The 24,140-nt window shown below is 37.1% G+C and overlaps 1 protein-coding gene across 1 annotated transcript; it reads left to right on the forward strand.

The window, feature by feature from the left end:
- The first annotated feature begins 8,252 nt into the window (after positions 1-8,252).
- LOC131157799 (uncharacterized) lies at positions 8,253-24,134 on the forward strand. Its single transcript, XM_058112190.1, has 4 exons — positions 8,253-8,594; positions 15,583-15,789; positions 15,987-16,026; positions 23,786-24,134. Exons 2-4 carry the CDS (start codon positions 15,586-15,588, stop codon positions 23,833-23,835), a joined length of 294 nt encoding a protein of 97 aa, XP_057968173.1. The 5' UTR covers positions 8,253-8,594; positions 15,583-15,585; the 3' UTR covers positions 23,836-24,134.
- Positions 24,135-24,140: the final 6 nt, after the last annotated feature.

Below are 24,140 nucleotides of genomic sequence, written 5' to 3' on the forward strand. Positions count from 1 at the left end.
CTAGTATTATGTAATTAATGGTTTGATGGATGTAAATTATTTTTATTGCTGCTTAGGTTTCCGCTGTTTATGTCAGGCTATCCCCGCTACCCACAGGTTCAGGTTGATATTATTATTATTTATATTTATTATGTGATAATTAAAGCAGGACGTTACAAAATTGCCCCGAAATCGAAGAGAGAAGGCTGGAGCTTTGTTTTTAGAGAGAGAGTTTGAGAATTCGAGCTGAAAATGAAGAAAAATCCTTTTTATACGTAGGGCTTCGTCGACGAGGCACTGTAGAGTCTTTGTCGACGAGAAGATACCTTCGTCGATGAAATTCAGGGTTTCCAAAATTCTCTCTTCGGATTGCTTCGTCGACGAGCTTAGAAGGACACTCGTCGACAAGTACTGGACATTCGTCGACGAGGCCTGCTTTTCCTTTTAATTTCTTTCCTTTTTCCTTCATTATCCATTAATTCATTTCATTTATCATATTTTCTAATTATTTCAATTCCCGGGGTCATTACATTACATTTTTCCCAAATTAATCAACTCAATCCTAGAATTATTTGTCATTTAGCATTTCCTAGGTCTCATATACTCCAATTTAACAATTAAACCCTAAAATACCTTACTTACCCTGGTTTTGGAGTGGTGCCTAGAACCCTAAACCGCGATTCTGCTTTGGTTAAGTTAAAGAGAATCCTCCCTAAATCCTCGTGGTGGTTCTTGATTGTTGATCCGGCCTAAAATGGAGCCAAAATCAAAGAAAGAAGAGAAGGGGTATCGTAGGGTTTTAGAGAGAGAGAGAGGGAGAGATTTTGTTTGTTTAACAAAATAACGCTCGTGGGATTTTCTTATATTCAGCACTGCAGACAAAACTGTCAACTGTTTTCTGCACCCTCACAAAATCGTCAACGATTTGGACTCTTAACTTGCCCTTTTTACCATTTTACCTATAATCGACCCACGATAAACAAAAAACTGTCGACGATTTTCTGCACTCCTCACCAAATCGAATTTTCTCTTTTTTCAATTATTTTTACTATTATATTTTTTCGAATCTCTACAACAGACCTTACAAAGTGCTTTTAATTCATTTGTAATGTGAATAAAGTGAGTAAACATGGATGTGATTGTTTCCCCTTCATCCATTTTAAACATTTCATATTCTGCTACAAACATGTAAATTTTAGAATTTTTAACTTGGGACGTACCTTCATATGCGACCTTAAGTTTATCCAGATTTCTTTTGCGGCTTCACCTCCGCAAATGTGATTGTACTCATCATCGCTTAGTGCACAATAAAGAAAATTCTTTGTCTTAAAATTAAGTTGTATTAACCTTCTTTCTATGGTTGACAACTCTTCTATTGATTTCAATTTTTCTTCATCTTTATCATTGTTCTTGGTGAAGATGAAGTCTTCTTTTGTGATGACCTATCACATCTTAAGATCATGTGACTGAATGAAGATGGTCATTCTATTCTTCCATGTTGGGTAGTTATTTCCATTGAACTTTGGTGGATAATCGACAGATTGTCCCTCAATGAGTGGTGCATCTATCATATCATTGATCTTTACGCTCTGAAATTTACTTTAATAATTTAAGCGCCTTTCTTTAATACCACTTGTTGGCCTTAGAGTCGTGTCTAGAGGGGGGTTGAATAGAATCTTTTGCAGATTATTATTCTTTTCTAAAAAATAATAAGACTTGGTAATAAACAAGTAATTATATCACAATATAAATAAGATGAATAATACAATTAATATAAGAAGTGTAAGGGAGAGAAGCTTAACACCGATGTCAACGTGGTTCGGCCCCTTGCCTATGTCCATGCCTTGAGACAAACTCAAGGATGCCAAAATCCACTAAACAATCTCCTTCAAGGATGAAGAAGCCTTTACAAAATTAGGGAACAAATCCCCTTTCGCTTACCAAGAGCCTTTTAGCAAGGTTCACCAAGAACCCCTCAAAATCGGTTCACCAAGAACCCTTTTACAACAAACATAAGTATAGAAGATGTGGTTGATACAAGTGATGCTCCTTCTATAAGCTAATTGCAACACAAAGCAAATCTTCACACTAATCTCTCTAGTACTGAATCTTCACAAGATAAAGAGCAAAAGAGATTTTGAGCAATAAAATGATGCACTAAATGCAAGATTGATATTCACTAATCGTCAAAGGTGTATATTTATTGCTAGTAGCTTGTATTTATAGGAAAATGGAAGAACTAGTCGTTATATGATCGTTGAGCTTATAAAATAATTAAATACTTTGAAAACTAGTTGCTTATAGCCATTCGGTTTAGAATTCAACGCAAACCGTCGACGAATTCCCCAAACCGTTGACAATTTCCCTTCTAATTGTCGACGATTTGCTCAAACTGTGGACAATTTCATTCAGACCAAATTTCATTTAACTTTCTGTCTGAAACCGTTGAAACACTTGGGCCAAACCGTCGATGGTTTGCCCTATTTCTTCACTTGGGTGCTTAATCATGGTTTAAACTTGACCTGGACCAATTATATGAAAGTTTATAATACTGAGATCGTTTAAAACTTGTTCCTTACAAAATAAATTTGATTATAGGACATTATTTATGAAATGCATTTGAAAACTCATTAAGTATTTATCTAAGAATTTTGTGATATCCTATATACTAGCATGCTCATGCAATTGCTCAACTCTTGCTAAATAAACTTGCGCAAATCAGAACTACAAGAGTTTCAATCAATTCCTACCTCAAACACTTCCTATTTACATTATGAATTTACATTTGCTTTAGTTATTTGTGCTTGAGTTCTTCCAAATGAGTGTCTGCTTTGGTCTTTCGTACTTGAATGTTCACTCGATCTTTACATTTGATCCAGTACCTTCATGTTGTACCTGTACTAACTTGATGTGCAAATATCAGTTTAACTTAGAATTACTAATTGGTTGTTATCATCAAAATATGATAATTAGGATTATGTAGCCACTAAGTCTAACAAATACTATACGGATACCACAATATGACAATTTTGTAAAAAACAGGATACGATACAACTATGATACGCTACTTAACTAATACATACATACATACATACATACATACATATATACAAATATATATATATATATATATATATATGTGCATGCTTTTCTTTATAAATGAAAAAAATATTGAAGTAATAGACATCATTCATGCTTAATAATGAATTACATGATCATTACAATTTAAAGAAACATTCATCATTCATCAACAATCCAAAAGTGGTCCAAGCCTCCAAGGCTTCCAAGCAAAATACAAAAAGAGTCATAATACATCCATTAACTATGACAAATCTAATTAACATAATAAGTCATAAGGCAATCATCAACTATGCATCATCAATTTCACCATCACCATCTCTGAAAAACATCGCTTCCGCATTTGGTTCATGAAGGGAAATACTTGCAATCTCAAGCACCTCGACACTTTCAAATGGCTTATCCCAAGTATCTCCTCCAATATCCCATAACTTTGTTGGTCCTCTCTTGCATTCTTCAATAACTTTTAGATAAAAGTCAAAGATTAGTATGCGCATTGGCCAAATATTCAACATGTTTTGCTATCATCTTGTTCCTCTTCAATGAGTGGAAAATGAATAGGTACTCCAATTCCTCTCACAACAAAAGGATGAGCAAGGTTGTCCTACAAGCTTGAAGGCTATTGATTAAAACATGCGGGTTGATGCACCATGGACATACCACCAATGGTTTGGTTCCAAAGTGTGTCTATCTTGTATGGATTAAGGACTACTAAACACATTTATGAAATCATAAAATTTGGAAAATTCTATATTTGCTTTCTTCCTATCCTCAAGGTAAGGAAAAAATCTTTGAATACATTTGTTCCTTTCTTAAGAAATTTCACTATCAACATGTGAAGCAACATGATTTGTACCCTCTATAAGCTATTGTTGGCTATAAAACCTATAACAATTTTCATTAGCATATAATTTTTGGAACTTGAAAAAAAATAAAAAGATTACCTCAAAGTCAAAAAGTGAACCAAGCAATGAAGTGGTGTGCAATTTTTTGTTCATTGAGCAACTAATACGTTATACACCACCTCATAAAAGGATGATGAATCCCTTGCCACAAAGCCTTCACATTGATATATTACGTTCCTCACTTCCACTATCATGCTGTCCCACATTTCATATATCAAGTGCAAAATAGGTTTATCAATATCAGCTGCTCGAAGCATATCATAGATAGGATTGGTGGAAGATAAAATATAATCAATTTTCCCCACTAAACATAATTTAAAATGATTTCCTTCACATGCATAGCTTTCCCAATTTTATCTTCTCTATTTGAACCCCACTCATCACTAATGATCATGGCTTGGAGGCTGCTCCTTATTAGTTTCATCCTTTTGAACATAACTACTACCAAAGCAAACGTGGTATCAACAATAGCAAGCAATTTGAGTGGCGTGTACTCATTAAAAATTGCTAACCTCGTAAAGTGATTTGTGATGAAAGTGCGAATGAATAAAGCATCCTCCTCCACATTAGTGATCCAACTACACCCCCGATAAGCAATTTCATTTTGTTTGATATTTTTTACTGCACATATTCTTCAAAGCGAGATTAACAATATGCACAACACATGGAGTCCAAATGTAACACCTCGAACCCAAGAGTGGGCCCCGGCGTGTTATGTGTTCCATTCGCAGATCTCTAATACCATGAATATCATCCAAGCAGCGGAAAATAATTAAACATCCTCAAATAAAATACCAGAGTACTATACTATGCATCCAAAAAGGTGTATCCATTCAACCATATTACATAACCAGGAATTTAAAACATAAACTTAAATACTTCAAGTCCTTACAACAACTCACACTATTCTAAACTATCCAACCCTGCCCTGGAGCTAGCTAAGCTCAATCATCAAAAGGTCCTGAAAAATGAGTTGTAAATGGGGCGAGACACTTTTCAATAAGACGGAATAAATTATTACCAATGTGTGGCTAACATAAGTTTTAGTGTATACAAAACATAACCGTTTGTTAATCAACTACAACTGCAAGGATACTTGTAAACTGTACTCACACATACATCATCAATCATACCCTAGAAATCTATATACACATATTATACGTAATACCATAACATATCCATAATCACAATACATTTAATTCACATACATCTTCTTACACCCACAAAGGATTATGCACAAATACTTTACTTCCTATAGTTCTCAGGGCATCCCTCCCCATCATTCCCTCTACGTATTGAGCATCCCTCCCCATCGTTCTCAGCACGTACTTCACAACAGACAGTTGTTACACTGTCACAATGACCTATTTATAGTCAATTAGTAAAACGACCTCCTCATTTCACTGCCAACATTTTACCCCCTTTATATAAATGACAATATAAAAAACTCCTCACATGCTGCCAATGTTATTTTGGGATTTGTATCAAGGGCAATATAACAAACTCCTCAGGCCTGTCAATGTTATATTGTGAAATACAAGAATAACCACACAAAACAAATCACCCAAACATATAAGTTTATTTATCGCAGTAATCACAACCAGTTTATTATGAAGAATTAATCTCATGCCATACGATTTAAATGTCATATCATACCCTAATAATTTGATCGGACAACATATCATATAACACTCAGTATACTTTATTGAAACCTAGGGTATGATCACCTTTACGGTTTTAATTTAACTCAAAATATGTAATTTGCAGGAAAACGAAGATGATCAACCCTACTCAACTTAGTTTTCCCAAAATACGTGTATAACCACCCAAAACCATCGATTTCATACGTATATTACATTTAGAAAATACCATATGATGTTCCTGTATCCACATACTCAATTTTAAACGATTCCATTTCCAAATTAAACTGATATAATATAATCCCCACACCCATACTCAACTTCAATGGGTTGGATTTTGAAAACTAGCATAATGTTTTTAGAATCATAAACTCTAGTTTAATTGGTTCAAATTTAAATAAAAGTTGGCATAATTTATTCATCTTACCTGTTCTTGAAAATATGCCTAAAATGATCGGGAATACGAAACCCTAGCTTTCTTAACTCGCAGCGTGAAGTGACCCAGCAACCTGAGAGAGGAGAGAGAGACAATCGGAGAGCGAGAGCGGCTTCGGGTGAGCTCAGGGGAGAGAGAGAGTCACGTGAGGGATGAGAGAGAAAGAGAGAGCCGGAGCCCTAGCTTAGAGAGAGAGAGAGAGAGAGAGAGAGAGAGGAAATATATTTTCCTAAAAAAAAAAAGCTCACTTCTTATTTATAGAGAAGTTGGGCTACAGGAAACCATCAACGGTTTTCCTGAACTTGACAAAACCATTGATGGTTTGACACTTAAAATGCTCTCGGTTGTTGTAACCGTCGACGGTTTTCTGAGATGACCTCAAATCATTGATGGTTTGGTGCTGAACCAAACCATCTCCATTATTTTTCTCTTCCTTTTTATTTATTTTCCTTTTCTTTTATTTGTTTTCCTTTATTTCCTGGGTTCGGGTTCCTACACCAAAAAATATGTGGATAATTAGACTCCACAATTGATCATGCAACCTTCATCACAAGTGCATTATCAGTAATAATTTGGACCACATTTCTGAACTAATATCCCTAACAACATTCAACATCAACTAGGCAAAGTAATGTTTATCCTTGTATTCTTTGGTTCCATCACTAGTCTCCAATAAAATTGAATCCCTCTTGTTATAGCCATAAAATTAATCAATGACCTTTAGTCCACCCATCACACAATGCCCACCCCTTTTTCTTTCCAACTCTCTTTAATTGATTGCAACTTCCTTTCAATATGCGTCTTCTCCTTTTGTAAAAAGTCATTCTCAAAGCATTACATCCCAGAGGAACAAAACCAACAATATCATAGATGGTGACATAAATGAATACTTCAACATAATATGGATTTCTAGCAAAGTGAAAGGGTAGACCATCGATATAAAACATCCTTGCAATCAGGCATTTCAAATGGTCCCTCATCTCCGTTTGAAATGCCTTCTCCAATGGAGAATTTCCATGTGTTTTTTCCCTCTTAAACAAAGACAAATATAATGAATTAGGTTGATCGGGAAGTGATGGTGGAGCTAGACAAGGTAATGATATTTGATATTTGTTTTTCTATTTTTTGCTTCACTTTCCATTCTCTGGCTCCGCAAGATATTCCATAGACACCTTAGGACATGCTCTTATTCCTAACCCTGGAAGTTTTCAATAAATGAGCTCTTACTCTAAAATATGAACCCTAGTAAGATTGTTGGTAGTATTTGCATTGAAAACTAAACTTTCCACTTCCTTTACCCAATTTACCTAATTTAGTAACATAAATCCAAAAAGGAGCGTTATCATCCAATACCCCCAGTTATAAATTTTCTTGTAATAGAAGTAGATGATGAATAACTCTTTGAAGTCATTACCGTCATAGAACATTCAACAATTTAGTACACCATAGCCACAAATTCACAATAAAAACAAATAGTAAAAGAGATCATAACAAACTCCTAAGTTTCCGATTGATGTTTTCATTGATGGAAATTTAATTTTTAATATATAATAATAAATTAATAATATTAAATGAAGTTTATTCTAGGGATATCTAGGAAGGATTTAGGAATTAAAGTGGATACTGTTAAATTTGTAATTAATAATAATAAATTAATATTAAATGGAACGTATTCTAGGAATATTTAGGGATTACAGTAGATAACTAGATAATAATAATAAATTAATAATTTAATTGGTAATGGTGCTAGTAAATAACAATAAATTAATAATATAATTAATATCAAATGAAACATATTCTAGATGTGCAGAAGCCCTACAGTGGATTCATTCTACCATAGTAGTAGGTACTAATAAATTAATAATTTAATTGATAATGGTCCTAATTGGTAATAATGTAATTAATATTAAATGGAACTAGAGATGTCTAGAGATTCCACAATAGAATGAATAGATATTAGTAAATTAATAATTTAATTTGGAATAATGAGTAGCAATAATTTAATAATATAAAAACAGTAGATAGACAGTATAATATACAGAAACTAATATTTGTTATTGAATATAATATAATGTAATATACAAAATATTAATATTATATTATAGTTCCATCATAGAGCATAGGGTCCTACTGATTCACCTAGATTGGGTTTCTTCTCTTTTTGGGCTTTAATGAGGAGGCCCAATACATGTTTTTATCGGCCCAAACTCCAAAGGCCCTAAAAGTTTTCATTTCCAGTAGAAGATACATGTTTGGCCCAAGTCCTCGAAAACTAGGGCAGAATTAGCTCAGCCCCCCATTTATCAGATTCAGCGTCTGGCTTCTCTCCTATGCCATACTTGGTCCTCTTTGAAGTTCTGCAGCCAGAACCTGATTCCTCTCATGTTCTTGGTGTTCGATCAGCACCTAGCATCTTTCTTCGGAGTTTGACAACCAGGCAGCCCTCCACCTGGTGTTTGATCAGCAGCAGCCAACTGTAAGTTCGAAACACAGACCCTAGCTTCTCTCTTGGAGGTTCTACGACAAGAGGTTCTTGGTGTTTGATCAACAGCAGAGGTATGCTTCGAAACAGAGTGTTTTTGACCCTTTCTTCTTGAATCTAACAGAGAACACAGCTTCTAATCTGTTTTTGAACCTTGCTTCCTGAAGAGCTTTGAGAAAGATCTTGATTTCTTCAAATTCTCATCCTTCTCTCAAGTCTCTTCTATTTTTTTCCTCCTCTCTTTAAAAAAATAAAACCAGAGACCCAACTTTGACACTGTCACCGGCTCTCGCGGAGCTATTTGTGGCAAAGTCCAATTTTCTTTCTTAAGCATCCTGACACTATTAGGCTGTTAGCACTTAGTCGACCGATGAACTCTATTCTTCTTCTTAGCACTTAGTACGCTCCTGAGCTCTGTTCTTCTCCTCCTCCTACTCCTCCTTTTCTTGCTCTTCTTCTTCTTCAATTTATTGTCTGAATTCTAAATTTTTATCCCCTGATGAGCGACGAGTCTAATGAGATCCCTCCCTTCCGGAAACTCCTTCAACCAAGTAATAAACATGGCCCTAGAATATAATTCTCCTAGCCTTTGCAATAGTCATGCAATGTACTTGAACTTCTTCTCAAAGTCTTCTGGTATCAACTCAATGAAGTGAGCTGCACAACGTGTCCAAAACAATTTTTTCCTTTCTCCATCAACTTCTCACCGGCTAATTTGTAGTTTTGAATCTTTCTTTGTCATTGTTTTTACAACATTCTCTGCCAAAAGCTTCTTTGGCAGTTCTGGAAATTTCAGAAATTCCAATAGATGATAAAATGACAGTTCCCTTAGTGTTACTGTCCAAAAAATTACAAAGGGGCCTCCTTTTTTTATGAGACATAATAGTGCAAGCACTTTTCTTCTGCTGTGACTTGTATTCTTCAATCAAATCCATAACCCCCATTACTTTGTTTTCGGGAAATTTCACCCTAATTTCATGATAAGAGGATGATCTGAGTCCAAGACCATATTTCCCAACTATATCAAGCAACAACAACAACAAAAAAAAAAAAGCAGCCTTAAGCCCGACCAGATGGGGTCTGCTTCATGAGTTTTCCGCCAATCCACCTGATCATGGGCATTCCTCCACTAGCTTAATAGCTAATAAGTCCTTGCTCATCTCTTTCCAAGTTATTTTAGGTTTATCTTTATCCCTTTTAAATCCCAAAACAATAACTCACTCACTCCTCACAGGTGTGCTATTTGGTCTACATTTAAAGCCATTTTAACTTCATTGACTCTAATTTTGCGAAAAAATCTCCTATTTCTAGTCTTTTTCTCATTTGTCAATTCTAAGTTGAAGCTTTCAATTTGGTTTTCATTAAACAACTTATTAAAGAGCCCCACCACCTCTCTTTTATGTCTTCGTCTTTAGTCAAGCTATTATAATTCTCAACCTTTATGCATTTAATATTACCTAAATCTTTGCACTTCCTTTCTCTAGCTCTAGCAAGTTTATATATCTCTTTTATCAACCATGTCAAGCATTAGCACAAATTTTGGATTGTTCACAACAGTTGAATAAAATAGCACTAGTGAGAAAAATCTAGCAATTTGTTGACAAACTTAATCTTGGTATCCTTCTTTGAAAATTGATTCAGTGTTGCTTGATTTCTTTATTTGGAGACAAAACCATCCAATTTACCTCTTTTTGTTAGTGGTTGCGCCTCTTCACATGATTCAGCATCTAGACTATGAATATCTTTTTCTTTTTTTTTCTTTTTCTTTTGAGATTCTTTCCATTGTTTGCAAAATGTTAAGGAGTTTTTCCCTATCATCCCATGGAACAATGCTGCAGGGTTTTAAATTTTGCATTTTTGAGCAAGATAGTGACACCACCAAATTGAATATCCCCACAATATCGACTTTTCACCTTCATAGCATTATTATTCACTTCTATACCATGTTCCCATCCAACTCAAACCTATTACCAGCTGAGTTTTACTTTTACCCTTCCTGATCCACCAGCTTTGCTAGGCATGATAGCGATAGGTATTAGGTAGTAAGCACGACTGCACAAGTATGTATGTATGTATGTCAAGTGGTAGAGGGTGGAAGCTCTTCTCTCTCCATCCCAAAGCAAAGTACTAAGCTTCTTGAAATATGCGTAATTGAGTCGAATTGCGTCTAGCACCTTCACTTGTTTCAATTTTCCTGCATGACCTATTTTTTGGGCCAAGTAATTTCCTTGCATGATTCAAATCTATTTGATGGCATGCAACCAATTCCTCCAACTGGTGTATGCAGCGTGTGATGCTTTGAGCCGGGTGATGGAGAGCAAAAGCTCTCCCATAGGGTCGTCTCATCTGTAGGGTTTGATACTCTCCATTTTGAAGTGAATTGCTAAGCTTCCCCAAAATAAAGGGTCATAGATCATCTCTCAACTCCTGTAGACTCAATTGTAATGTTTTCTGCACCTCTTTCCCACTGGAATAATTTGAGGGGTGCGTCTAGCCATTTTTGCTGCTCCAGAAAATCTGCCAAGGAAGTCTCCATCCTTGCGAGTCAATTATGGCCTCCTGGTGCTTTGCTTTCCTCAATGAGCAATCCTTCTCTCATGGCAAACCTCCTTTTATTCAAAAGTTGATCTATTTGGGGCTGGAATCTTCCTAGTGGGCTTCCCCCTTATGTGAGGAAAGACCTTCCTCTGCAGGTGTAACCTTGTCATAGCCTTCACGAGTACAATGCACATGGATGTTTGGAATTCCTTGCATTTAAACCAACAAGAATGGAAGGCTAGTCTAGGTAGTTTCACTAAGTTGATAAGACATTTGAGGAAGTTTATATTTTCATTTTATCATGATCCATTCAATAAGTTTGTTCTAGGCATGTAGGCACAACTATAAAATTTTTGTTTTTTAAAAAATGTGATCTAAGTGGAGGAACATACTCTACCCCCCCCCCCTCTTTTTTTTTTATCAAATGTTCATTCCTTGTCATTTTTATTTTAAAAAATCCTCCTCGTCCAAAAGAAGCTAGTTTTTTGAGGGCTTACTTCATGGATGGTTGAAGACAAAAAGGATCTGGGCTTTTAGTTCTATAATCCATACTCCTTGCTCTTTGCATGTTTGAAAGTTCCTCTTAGGTCTAGGATGTGGATTAGGTGAAGTGTTTAGGGAAGGGAGGTAAGAGAACTCTTCTCGCTTTTCCAAAATGCTTCCAAAATCTTCTTGTATTTCAAAAATAAAATAAGATCCTTTATTTTCAAATATAAACTGGCATTATCTTGAACCTTCTTTTTTTTTTTAAACCTGACTATCCACTCCTACATCTAGTAATCTTGATGCATGGGAACTCTTTTAGATTGCTTGAATTCTTTGTGAGTTTTTCTGCGAAAGGGCTAAATGTAAATGCCTAAGTTACAATTATGCTCCCTAGTGTGAAAATTTTCCAATATTAGGTTTGCATTCGTAAAATGATTGCTAGCTACCTCATGTTTACTCCTGTGTTGGAGTATGGACTCACAACACATGCTTGGGGTTGGTCATAGGAAGTCATGGAAACCTTCCTGAAAGTTTTGGCTTAATGAAATTGAGGATAGGGTCACTAAGAAATTCTTGACTCTAACCTATTTTTAATATTTAGGTGCCTTCGTTTGTCATTTGCAACACTTGTTCTCTTTCATCTCCTCACCTTGGCCATATATTACCCTCTACTAGACCTACAATATATCGTTTTCTATTTTACGACATCCTTTTATTTGAGGATCACAACTCACACACTTGTCTCTCTATTAATACCCCCTACCTTGCTTCTGTTCAAATCTATTGACACACTTTCAAGATCCAACTCTCTCTCTCTCTCTCTCTCTCTCTCTCTCTCTCACACACACACACACACACACACACACAAAAGAATTCCTCTAACATTGGGACACTCGAGCCTGGGATTCCCTTTAGCTACCAGAACTCCCTCACTTGCCATCTTTCACAGCTAAGCTTCCTAAGAATTGCTGGGTTGTATTCTCTAGGCCTTCTTCGTTGCATGCGTTACTTGTTTGCAACATATTTTGTAAATAAATGCCTAAAAATACATTCCCCTCCCCCTAAAGTATGAAATTGGCCCATATTGGTTTGGGAACATGCTCCCTTTGGCACTCTAGGCGTGTCACACCACCAAGAGGTCAGCCCCATTCTCCTTTATATATTGAGTTAAAGTTGTACCTTGTTTTGACTCCTAGTTCCTTTGTCACAATTGGCACTAGACTCTAAGCTTAATCATGATTTCTTGCTTAATCTTGGGTCCCTGGAAAAGACAAGGAGTCCATCCAAGGAGAATTTGACCACCAATGATTAGACATCAAACCAATGGCAAAATAGTTAGAGAGGGTTTTGTGTGAGTTTGGAGGGAATGAACAAAAGGTTGCCAAATATTTTAGTTATTTTTCACTGGGTGGCCTAGGGATTGGTTTCCCTTTTTCGTTTACACTTGTGATGGATGTGCCAAGTAAAATGTGTTTAAAGGCATAGAATCTTGATTTCTTAAGGGGTTTAAGGTTTGTAGTGAGTAGTGATGATTTTTGGAAGTTGTCTGTCTTCATTTTTTGATAATGCCATCTATTTTTTTCTTTGAGGATGATTTCTTGGGAAATTTCGAATTGTTCTTGCTTTGATAAAATATTTGAGAAAATTGCGGGGTTAAAGATTAATATGAAATAAAGTGGTATTGCAAAGATTAATATGAGTCAACATGAGACGAGCAGTTCACTTCTTTAATAAGCTGGGTTTTCTTGCCCATACATGGACTTGCTCGGGTCTTGTATTTGAGGTAATCCTCATTTTGTGTTCTTTTGGGATCCAATGGTTGGAAGAGTGGGGTGAGAGATTAGGAGGTTGGAAGTTATTTCTTTAGGGGCCGTCTCGCACTTATTAGTGGTTGTCTTTCTGGTATTCTTATTTATTTTTTTGATCTCTTTTTAGAATTCCTGCTAGTGTATTTAACATGTTAGAGAGAGGATGAAATATTTCTTGTGGTTTGATAAATGTGATAAAAAGAGGGATCATCTTGCTAGTTGGGATGTTGTTAGGTGACCTTCACCTAAGTCTAAGAGGGGGATTGGGACTTAAGAATTTGATCTCTAAAAACATTTCTCTATTGGGAAAATGGGTGTGAATGTTTCCTTCAGAAACAAAATCACTTAGGCACAAGGTTACTCAAGAGTAAATATGGTCTTGATTGTTGGGTGGAACTAGGATGTCTGAGGTAGTGTTTCTTCTGCTCATGCGAGTCCTTTGAAGTTCATTTCTCAAATAGCTGACTTAGCTTCCCCACCCCCCCCCCCCCCCCACAAACACTATTATTTGTTTGGTAATGGCAAAGTCATTCGTTTTCTTGGGATGATCCTTGGGTCAGAGAAAATTCTTTGTCAGTCTTAGTTTTTGTCTTTTTCGACCATCCTCCTTCTACAATAGGCATGTTGCCTCTTTTTATTCTTCTGGAGGAGGCTGTCTTTAATTTGATTTCTGTTTATTTTGGAATGTTAATGAAAGAGGAATTGATGAGCTTGGCCATCTGATTGAAGTTTTGGGTTCTTTTGTTCCTCGTTTAAGGAGGGACATTCATATTTGGCTCGTTTATAGTTCTAGTCACTATTAAATCTTTTTATCGAATTCCTGAATCCTTTTCCTTTCCCTCTGGAGTTAGCAATTTGGAAGGCCAAAATTTCCTCCAAGGTCAAAGCAGTTACCTGCACTTTTGTTCTTAACAAAATTAATGCTCTAATGACTCGCCATAAGTGAGACCTAAAAAAGAAAACAGTCCTTGTATTTTTGTGATGTGCTTAGTTTCAAACAAAAGTTTTATTTCTTCATTTTCCAGTGGCTAAGCAGCTTTGGAGTAAGCTTTTTCCATTTTATGGTGAGATTTGGACAATGACTCTAGGCAGTGGATTATGTTGATGAAGGTTTGGGGGTTTGGGAGAAGTAAAAGATGGAAAATGTTATGGAATTGTGCTTGGTATGCTATTATTTGGACCTTATGGCTGGAGAGGAATATTATAGTTAATGATCAAGCCACACCTTCTTACTTGTAATTTGTATTTTCTTTATAGTTGTTGGGGGGACATTGTGTTCTATGACTCTCGCATTTTTTCTTAATAAATTTATTTTTCTATATATACCATACACACCGCTGACGCATTTTTTTGAACCCACTATAAAACTTTCTTAGATACTTTATCTTAAGATCTCAATGTTCATAAAACTATTTGCAAATTCCTTGTCTTATTGCTAAATTTTTCCATTAATGGTAAGGGATATAGCCTTTGTGGTTGATCTCATGGGCGTAAATCCAAATTGATTGTGAAGATTTCATTGTAGACTATCTTTCTTCAGCCAACCTCTCATGTAGATCTATCATATGATTCATTAAAACTCCATGATAGTTATTACCTAGGAAACATGGACACTTCTAGAAGCCTTAAATGTTGGTGTCCAACACATATTAGATACCAACACTCCCTGATTCATATCCTACACATGTTTGGAATTTATTAATTTATTTTTATTTTTGGACACAGCTGAGACACTTCTTGACATGGAGGGGAAGCTTTCGGGACACTTTTTGCCCCAGAGCACAGTGTTTTATTGTCCCTTTTAATTCAATATCAAAATCCCCGTTCCCCCCCCCCCCCCCCCCCCCGGCCCCAAAAAAAGTTAAAAGTCTAAAGGTAAGAGTCAATAAGGTATTTATGTTGAGTGGTTGGGCATTGGAGCCCTAGCACCACTGCACCAACCTTGTCAAGCACCGTCGGACCCCCCAAATCCCCCCTCTAAAGTCATTGCCACTTTGTCACACCCTGTTAATCTCCCTCCTATATTATATATATAAAATTAAGATATCCCTGTTGTGTTGTATCCCCATTATTTTCAAAATTGTCATATCACCATGTTGTGTTGGTATGGGTGCTTCCTAGGTTATTACAACTTTGAAATAGATACTTTATTTTTATTTATGGGAGCAAGGCTTTCATTTGATTCATGATGATTTTAGGATGCCAGCCTGACCAGTTCATTTTTATGCAGGCTATGTATATCCGTGTTAAGCGTAGTAAGATAACCTATTTTCTTCAATGTGATCCAACGGAGACAATTCTAAGCATTAAGGAGAAATTGTGTACTCTTATCGAACGACCAGTTAATGAACAGCGCTTGATCCTAGTGGGTTCCAAGGAAGCATCAGAGGGTACCAGGGTTGTATTAGATGATTCAGTGACATTGGCTGATCAGAAGGTATCTTTCCTACATCTTCATTTCTTTGATCTGATACTTCCTTTTTCTTGTTGGGGTAGAAAGTATTGATGCTTAGAAATTTGTTGTCTGCCTTTGTGAGGGTTAGAAAATTTCCCCTATTAATACTTCCATTTATAAGGGCTTTTTTAAGCTTTAAAATATTTAAAGTGTTTAATAATTTTGATATATCTTTTCAGGTTGAAAATGATGCTGTTGTTGCACTAACCTTGAGAAAAGGTGTTGCTTCCTATCCTTACCTACATTTTTAATTTATTTATTTTTTCTTTAGCAACTCATAGCAACAACAACAACTATGGTTCTGGTGTTACATGTCTATTGATCTGACAAAGAAGGTAAACAGTTCTGATTTGTATTTTTTATAATCTGAACCATTTTGAGTTCTTCCTTCAGTGAGTGTTGACTGAGATATCAAGAGCTATAATGTTTGCAGACTTACATTTTCCTTTTTTTTAGCTGATACTCCATATTTCTCACGTGACTTCCTGTCTCCTCACCACCACCACCACCACCACCACCGAACTCTGGTGGCAAAAAAAAAACAACTCAAAAAAAGAGAGCGGTGATCGCTTCAAAGGAAAAGAAGTTGTAGTTATGTCTGAATACTTCTGAAACAATTTGTAGTTGCTTATTAGGAAGAAGTCAACCAAAGATGATTTCCTTGTCCAAATTTCTACTGAGCCTTGTGGAACCATTACCTCTTAGAAGCTTTCTACTGTCTTGAACAATGGGGTCATTCAGGTCTTCCTTCTGTCTGCTTCATGACCACAGAAACTCTTTACCCAAAAGGAATCCTGATTTTGTGGAAACTCTTTTGCAAATTAGTGTGAAAATTCCTTGCGGACTATGGGTTACTCTTTTGGGCAAAGATCTTGAGGGTTGATGGGAATTGCCTTTCAGTAGAGGAGCTGGACCATCATGTCTGCAGCATACACAGGACACTGAGATGAACCTAGAAGACCAGTTTGCATGGTTTCTTATATGGAGATATGCTTCTACAGAAGGAATTAGGAGATGACAATGCTACTTTAATTTGGTTTAACAAACTCTTTGGAGAGGATGAGGACGTGCCAGATGACAAGCAGGAGGATATGCCAGTCAAACCATAACTGCCGCAAAATCCATTTTTCTGGAGATTTTAAAGAGACAAAATTGAGCGTTCATGGAGGAAAGTCTTGAGATTGGAGCTACTGGGAAAGTCCATAGGCTTAGCTTTTTAAAGACTAACTTTAAAATGCTTTTGGGAGGAATCATGACATTTTTGTGATGATGGAGCTGGGCCAAGGTTTCTTTGCTGTGAAGTTTGAGTCATCTGAAGACTACTTCCATGCCTTGACCAATGGGCCTTGGACCATTTACCACCACTCTTTGTTGGTTTGGGAGTGGAGACCAAACTTCAAGCCCTCCATGGCTGAGCTTCCATACCTTAAAGTGTGGGTAAGATTACCAGAACTGCCATCACAAGTATTATTGTGATGATACTGTCTATTAAATCAGTGAAGTTAGCCGGAAACCTCTTCACATGGATCCAACTGCAGATTTTGTGAGGAAGGATGCACCAGTGTGTTGAGTATGAGGCTCTTCACCTAATTTGTTTCAAAATGTGGGCAATTCAGACAGAAGAATGTGGTAGGGCTTCATCTCTATGGCAGTACAGCTAATGGGGGTGGAGCTCCCAAGGTCATCAGTGAACAAAAATAGAGGAGAATAACTTTTGTCCTTGGATGATGGTCACTTGCTAGGCACATTGGAATTGCACAAAATGGTAATTACCAAAACCACCGTAGTGCTTCTGTGAACATCTCCACTAGTCAATTCAGCAATATAATTGATGAGCCAGTGGGCCAGCCTAACAGACCTGGGGAGCTGACACCAAGAGACCTAGCGCTTGGCACAGTGAGCAGATCAAATTGAATGGTAAGGAACCTCAACAGGTAAGCCACCAGCTGCAATAGAGCACAGTAGTAGGTACGTTTAAAACCAGTAAGAAAAAGACAAGTGTGCCATTTAACGTGGCAATTGACGCTTGTAACAAGGACTTTTTTGGCCTCAATCAGTGGGAGGACCAAATCATCCTCTCCTTCAACCTCATTCTGCTAGCTTTGGAAGAACTTTGGGCGAAGAGAAACGCTTCAGAGCCACCAGACTTTAGCACTCATGGGAACTTCCCACCACTCTGATCAGTCAAATGAGGGCGGATCTTGATCTCATCAACCCTATACTTTGAATCAGAGGAATATTTGTTCAGATGGAAGTGTGGGGAGAAGATGGGTTCCTAGCCTTAGAAGACGACCTTGAACCAACACTCTCTTTATTCGCCAATTTAATGTGGCTGTGATTCTCCTCTTTCTGGGAAGCTAATGAATATTTTACAATTTTCAATTTATTCTGTTGGTTATGAATATATTCACACTGTCACGATTTCTTCTATGGGGGCTTTTAACTTGAACCATAAAATTGGCTCGGTGACAGTGAGGGGATCTTGCTCCAGTGGAAAGACTGTCGTGAACATTGTGATCATGAGGGAATGTACTCAAGCAATTGATGCACAGGTTTAGTAATAAAGAAGACCTGGAGTGGGTCTTAATTTCTGCTCAGACTAACTCCAACCTCAAGATAAAGGAGCAATCTGGGATAGCCTTGCAGCTCTTTCAATTGCCTGCCTTGGATGGTTGCAGGGGATTCCAAACTACCCTTTCAGGTGAACAAGCAATACTACCTTTTCAGCTGAACAAAAGAGAGAATCCAAAGGCTCTTTTAACTGAAGTGCCAAGAGTCTGGAGAGTGGTTGGACTGCGGTGCTCAGTTAGATTTGGGCTTCTCTGCTCCTAAATTTGCCTAGACAAATTGTACACAAGGTTAGCCCAAGCCTCTGCAAATGCAGAGTGGAGGGTCCTCTTTTCAGAGGCAAAGGTTATAGGCCCTTGCTTGGGATCCCTTGTCACCAGATGGGTAAGCAGCTCTCAAATAATAAGGTGCCTGGGTTTCATATTTCATGAAAGCTGTAAATATGTTTTTACAGATGCTAGGAATGCTTCGAGGAATGATGCAGCTGGATCCATATTGTCCCTCACTGATGCCATAAGAGTTTTTGATAGTGAGGTTTTTGACTACATGCGGAATTATGAAGGATTTTGACCTGGCTGAAACTTCCTTTTTTGTCAAACTTGAAGGGAACTCTTCTAGTACATTAAAATCTTGGGATCTGAAGAAATGCTTGGGAGGTAGAAATTGACTGGTTGGGAACTTGGGAACCTTATTACAAACTTCTTCTGTGCTACTACGCTGGTCAGACAAAACAGGAACAAAGAAGCTTCACTTTGACCTGAGTGTGGGAGCTGGTGCTCTACCTGAAAATATATTTGGGTCACTTCATCCTAAACAACCCCTAGCTTTTAAGCTGGTTGATGGCTTCTAATGGTTCTGTCCTAAACAATATGACTAGTCTGCTGTCCAAAACTGGGTACTCTTTTTGAAGGCAGGCAAGCTTTATTTAGTATGATACAAGTTGTGTTCTTTGAGAAGTTTTGGATTGGTGGCCATATCAATTTTCAACTATGTGGAATGCTTTTTAAAATGGGAATTTCCAAACTAAGTTGAAAATCTCCAAAAAAGTAAATCACCCTGTTAAAGTTCGATCCCTATTCCGCCCTGAAAATCTGCAACGGTTGAGACCAATTCTTACAAGAGCTTGATCCCTAAACCATCCTCTGTACAGCAGTGTGTACAATTCTTACAAGAGTTATAGGCACCAAATAAGGCCCCTCCTCCCCAAGCTAGAGTCCCACTAGTGAGGTAGCTTTATTCCTGGTAGACACACCAATGGTAACACCTTCATAGCCCAAGAGGCTATGCATTATTTTAAAAATGAAAGGGGATATAATAGACTCAATAGAGTAATATGTCTAGAAGTAGACCTGCAAAAGGCCTGTGTTCTGATGGGATTTTCTCAAACCTTGGAGGACTTTAATTCCCATCAAGAATTAATCAAAGGGATCATGAGCTGTCACAACTGCAGAGATCATTGTTCTCTGGACTGGGGGTGAAAACGGAAAGCTTTAAACCCCAAAAAGGCCTCAGGCAGTGGGATCCCTCCCCTTATGTGTTTGGCCTGATACTTGGTTTATTCTCCCATTGACTCAAATTATTCTGCTGTGTAAAGAAATTTTTTCAACTTATCTTGGCTAGTGTGATGCAGAATAAATGGAAACCTGTCAAAATTACAGAGGACGTAATACCATCTTCAATCCCTTCCTTGCAGATGGTCCCTGCTTTTTCCGAAGGCCTCAGCTTCTCAAATCTAATATTATTTTTTTCATTTTGGAAGCTCTATTTGTGCTTTCCCATGTTCTTAAATATGTTATCCTTTTCATTATCCGACCTTGTTCCATGGGTCACATTGATGTCATTTATTTATTGATTTACTTATCTGTTATGTCCCAAGAATCCTTTATGTCTTTGTAGAAGTCATTGGAGTGTCAATTTACTGCATGCTAACAATATCTCGGAAATATGAAAGAACTGATGCCAGAGATGCCTTCGAATGTTTGATAAATAATTAAAGGTAGCAACAACTTCTTATGTTGGTGACTTTGAGACCATCTCCTGTCACTGCTTGAAGTTCAATCATCGTCTCATTTTCCCTCATTCTTCGTAATCACTTTTACTCGGATCTAGAACTACCTTGTCTTTTTGCTATATATTAATTTTATTCATCTGTGTAGGCCAGAAAGTTCTTTATGTCTTGATCTTCAAGAAAATTTCGGGATGAAAGCAACAAGTCTGTCGTTTGAGCTTTGCCATATTATTTTCCTGAGCAATTTTCTTCAGCATTCTAGTTATCTTTTTCATGTACAACTTTGTATATTGTATGCTTTCCAGAATTTCCTAGCTTCCAGAATTGAATACTTGCACTGTAGAGTTTATTATCTAGTGAAATTACTGTGGAAACTTTATAAGAATTCTATGATGCCTCAGGGCAGATTATAAATCTTTGGGATTTTTTTTTTAAAATATATTTTCTCAACTAGCAAGTAGAGTATATATCCCAATGGTTAAAGCTTAGAGCTTCAATATTGGAGGTCTCAGGCTCTAACCTTTGGAGGGGTGGTAAGGGGTATGGGATGGGACATGGGCTACCTCTCATAGCCCAGCCCAATTGGCCTCCAACGGGACAAAATAATAATCATAATAATAAAAACACAAGCAGAAGGATGAAACAAGAATTTGTTGGGGCAGCAACATTCCTAGGACAAATGACCTGGGGAAATATCTAAACGTCTGCTTCTTCACTATTGGGTTCAGAAAATTTAAACCTTTGTTGGAGGAAGTGCAAAAGCTCAGACTCTTTTTCTTCGGCAGAATCATCCTAGTTCAGTTGGTTCCCTTTGCATCCCTACTTACACAATTCAATCCATGGCTGTCCCTCTCTCTGTGTGCAATTTCATTGACAGATTATGGATAATTTTTGTCTGGAGTCATAGGGAGGATAAAAATGGCCTGCATCCAGTTAACTGGGAAACACTATGTTTACCTTACAAAATTGGGGGCATGGGCATTAGAACTTTATAAGCAAGCAATGTAATGTAGCTGTGATTGTTTTCGGTGGTAAATTTTCTCAAGGACAAATACCTGAAAAGCCTAAATTTGTTGGAGCTTAACAGAGCGCCGGGTGCTTCCTTTGCATCTGGCATAGCATCTTGGAAGGGATAAGTTGTCTGATACCTCTTAATGGGAAGTGGAGACTGGGAATTGGAGAATACATCTCCTTGGTGGGTTGAGCGATGCCCCCTCAAAGATATAATGAACCCAAATGATATGCTTAATGTTCATGATGGTTGAGTGTCAGAGCTCATTGATGAAAATGAGAACTGGGATGCTAATGAGCCACAAATAAGCACCCCTGCCCCCCTTGATCTGGTCAACAAGGTTTGAAACAGCCCCTATCTTGGAATGACCCAAACCAGGGATTCCTTTATCTGGGCAGGGACTCCAAATGGGGAACTTTTCACCAAGAGAATGCTTTGTTGTCACTTGGTTGAGGTACTGGGGCTGGTAGGTAGGGCGTCTATTGGGAGATTTGAGTTGAAATTGGAATTGTGGTTACTGTTTATTCATGGTTCTCGAGGAAAATGACCAGTATAGTGGCTGAACTCTGGAGCTTAAGGCCAGTCATGGGACTTGCCTGATAGAGCGGTGTGAGGAATATTGTAATTGAATCTGATAATGTCATGGCTATATATCACAACTATATTTAAACAGGGAGAATATTGTCCATATAGCAGTTTAATGCAAGACTGCTGGACTCTCCTGAACAAGGACTAGGAAGTTTCTCTCCAACATACCCCTGGAGAGGGGAAGAGTTAGGCAGATTGGTTGTCAAATGAAGGGATCAAAGTTCAGGACCAGCTCTTCTCTCTCCCCCCCATGCCACCTGAGGTCAGTTTCTTGCTGGGGGTTTTAGGTTGATAGCATGAGTAGATTCTTAGCTTAGACCTCTGGCTCACAACTACTATGTCCTTGGTAGAGCTTGACCCAGGCTATGGCTCAACCCCTGGGATCGTATGAGTGCCATACCCTGGGCTTGTTGGTGTAGGTTTGTCTTGACATTGGTTCAGCAGTGAGGGGCTCCTACAGTCACGCCCAAGGAGGGTGGTTATAATTGTTCATTCCTCCCTACCCTTTTCCACCTAGTCAAAGTAAAAAAGGCATGAACTATTATTTTTAATTAACATTTAAATATTTATTAAATAAAAATAATATAATATGATTTTTTGATTAACAATAATATTTTTTTTAATTTATATTTATAATATATGATTATCAAATTAATATATATTAAAATAATATTATTAATTAAATTATTATTTTAAATTTCTAATATATTAATTTAAATTAATAGATGGTTTTCTTATTTATTTCATACTTGAATTATGTCTCATTAATAATTAATATACTATAATACATAATAAAATAATATATGATTGTTTGTTTGTTTTTTTTAAATTATAAAATAGATGTTAAATTTTCTTATATTTATAAAATTGACCTCACCTATGAATAGTGTTACTTATAAGTGACCAAAAGATTATCTTAGATTACTTCTCTAAATTCACTTAAATAGTTCTTAAAAAAGAGATTCTGGAAATGCACTTTTTGCAATAAATGTTTGTAGTACAAGCTAAATGTCACTTTTTTTTGTAAGGTTGCTTATTTTAAGTGATAAGTGCTATAAGCACTTTTTAAAAGTGCTCGCAAGCGCCCCGGTGGGGTGGGGTGGGGTGGGGGCTTTGTAAAAATGAGCAGACAATTTAACCCCAACGGTTTTTCTGTGCTTCTAGATCAATTCAAGTTGATTTAAGCCCGCAGAACGCTTTTTTCAATCAACGAGGATTGATGATGTTGTCAGATTGCAAAATCAACAAGGATGGTGATTTTGTATGTTATTGGGCGTTTGAAGGCAGTCTGTTGTGATGGTGACAGCTCTGAAGCAAATGATTAACAGTTCATGAAATTGAATAGAAAGTAAATGAGGGTGGCAGTGAAAGGCTTCCAACCTGGTCATGGATTTTCATGAGGGTGGAAAAATTGCCAGTTTTGGTTCTAGACACTCGAAACTTTGGGTCTTGTCATCATGGTGCTTTCTGGGGTGGGAGAAGTCTCCTCTTTTTGTCATATTTGTGCTTCTTGGCCTTCTAGCTATAGACGTAGATTTAGATGTAGACTTGTAATAGTAAGGAAGTTGAAGTGCAAACAAAGATTTTCAGCATTACTCATTAGTCAAATGGACATTTCTTTTCTTGAAGGCTCACAAGTAGTACCACCATTAGATGTTTTTTGCTGTTTAGGTCCTTGACTCTTTTCAGCTGACTAATATTGTTGGTTTCAGTTTTTTATATTTTGTTATTATTATTATTGCACGTTTATTTATCTGATCCTACAGTTTCTCACATTGAGAATTTATCTTTTTTGCTTTCAGATGATGACGAATTTGAGGATGTCAACATTATATGGCCAACAGATCAGTAGGCAAGAAAATTGCCTTGTTTATTTTTGGCTGCGCTGTGTTCGTAAATCATCTGGCTGCCACTGCTCCTCAAGTTGTATTGTGCTTTTGATTCTCAGAATTGGGAATGATGGTGATCTTCATCTTCCCCTTCACTATTCATGCATGCTTACCAGAGAAAATAATTGAGTACCTTTTCTGCTGGTAGTCACTAAACTCCAGATGGGAAATGATCCACCTGTTTTGTGCACTGAAAGCTTAATTCTACCATCTTCATTAGGATTATCATATGCAGTAACAGTGAAAGCAAATGCTCGGAAAATTGGAA

Source organism: Malania oleifera, chromosome 6 (assembly GCF_029873635.1).
Source record: "Malania oleifera isolate guangnan ecotype guangnan chromosome 6, ASM2987363v1, whole genome shotgun sequence".
Lineage (NCBI taxonomy): Eukaryota > Viridiplantae > Streptophyta > Magnoliopsida > Santalales > Ximeniaceae > Malania > Malania oleifera.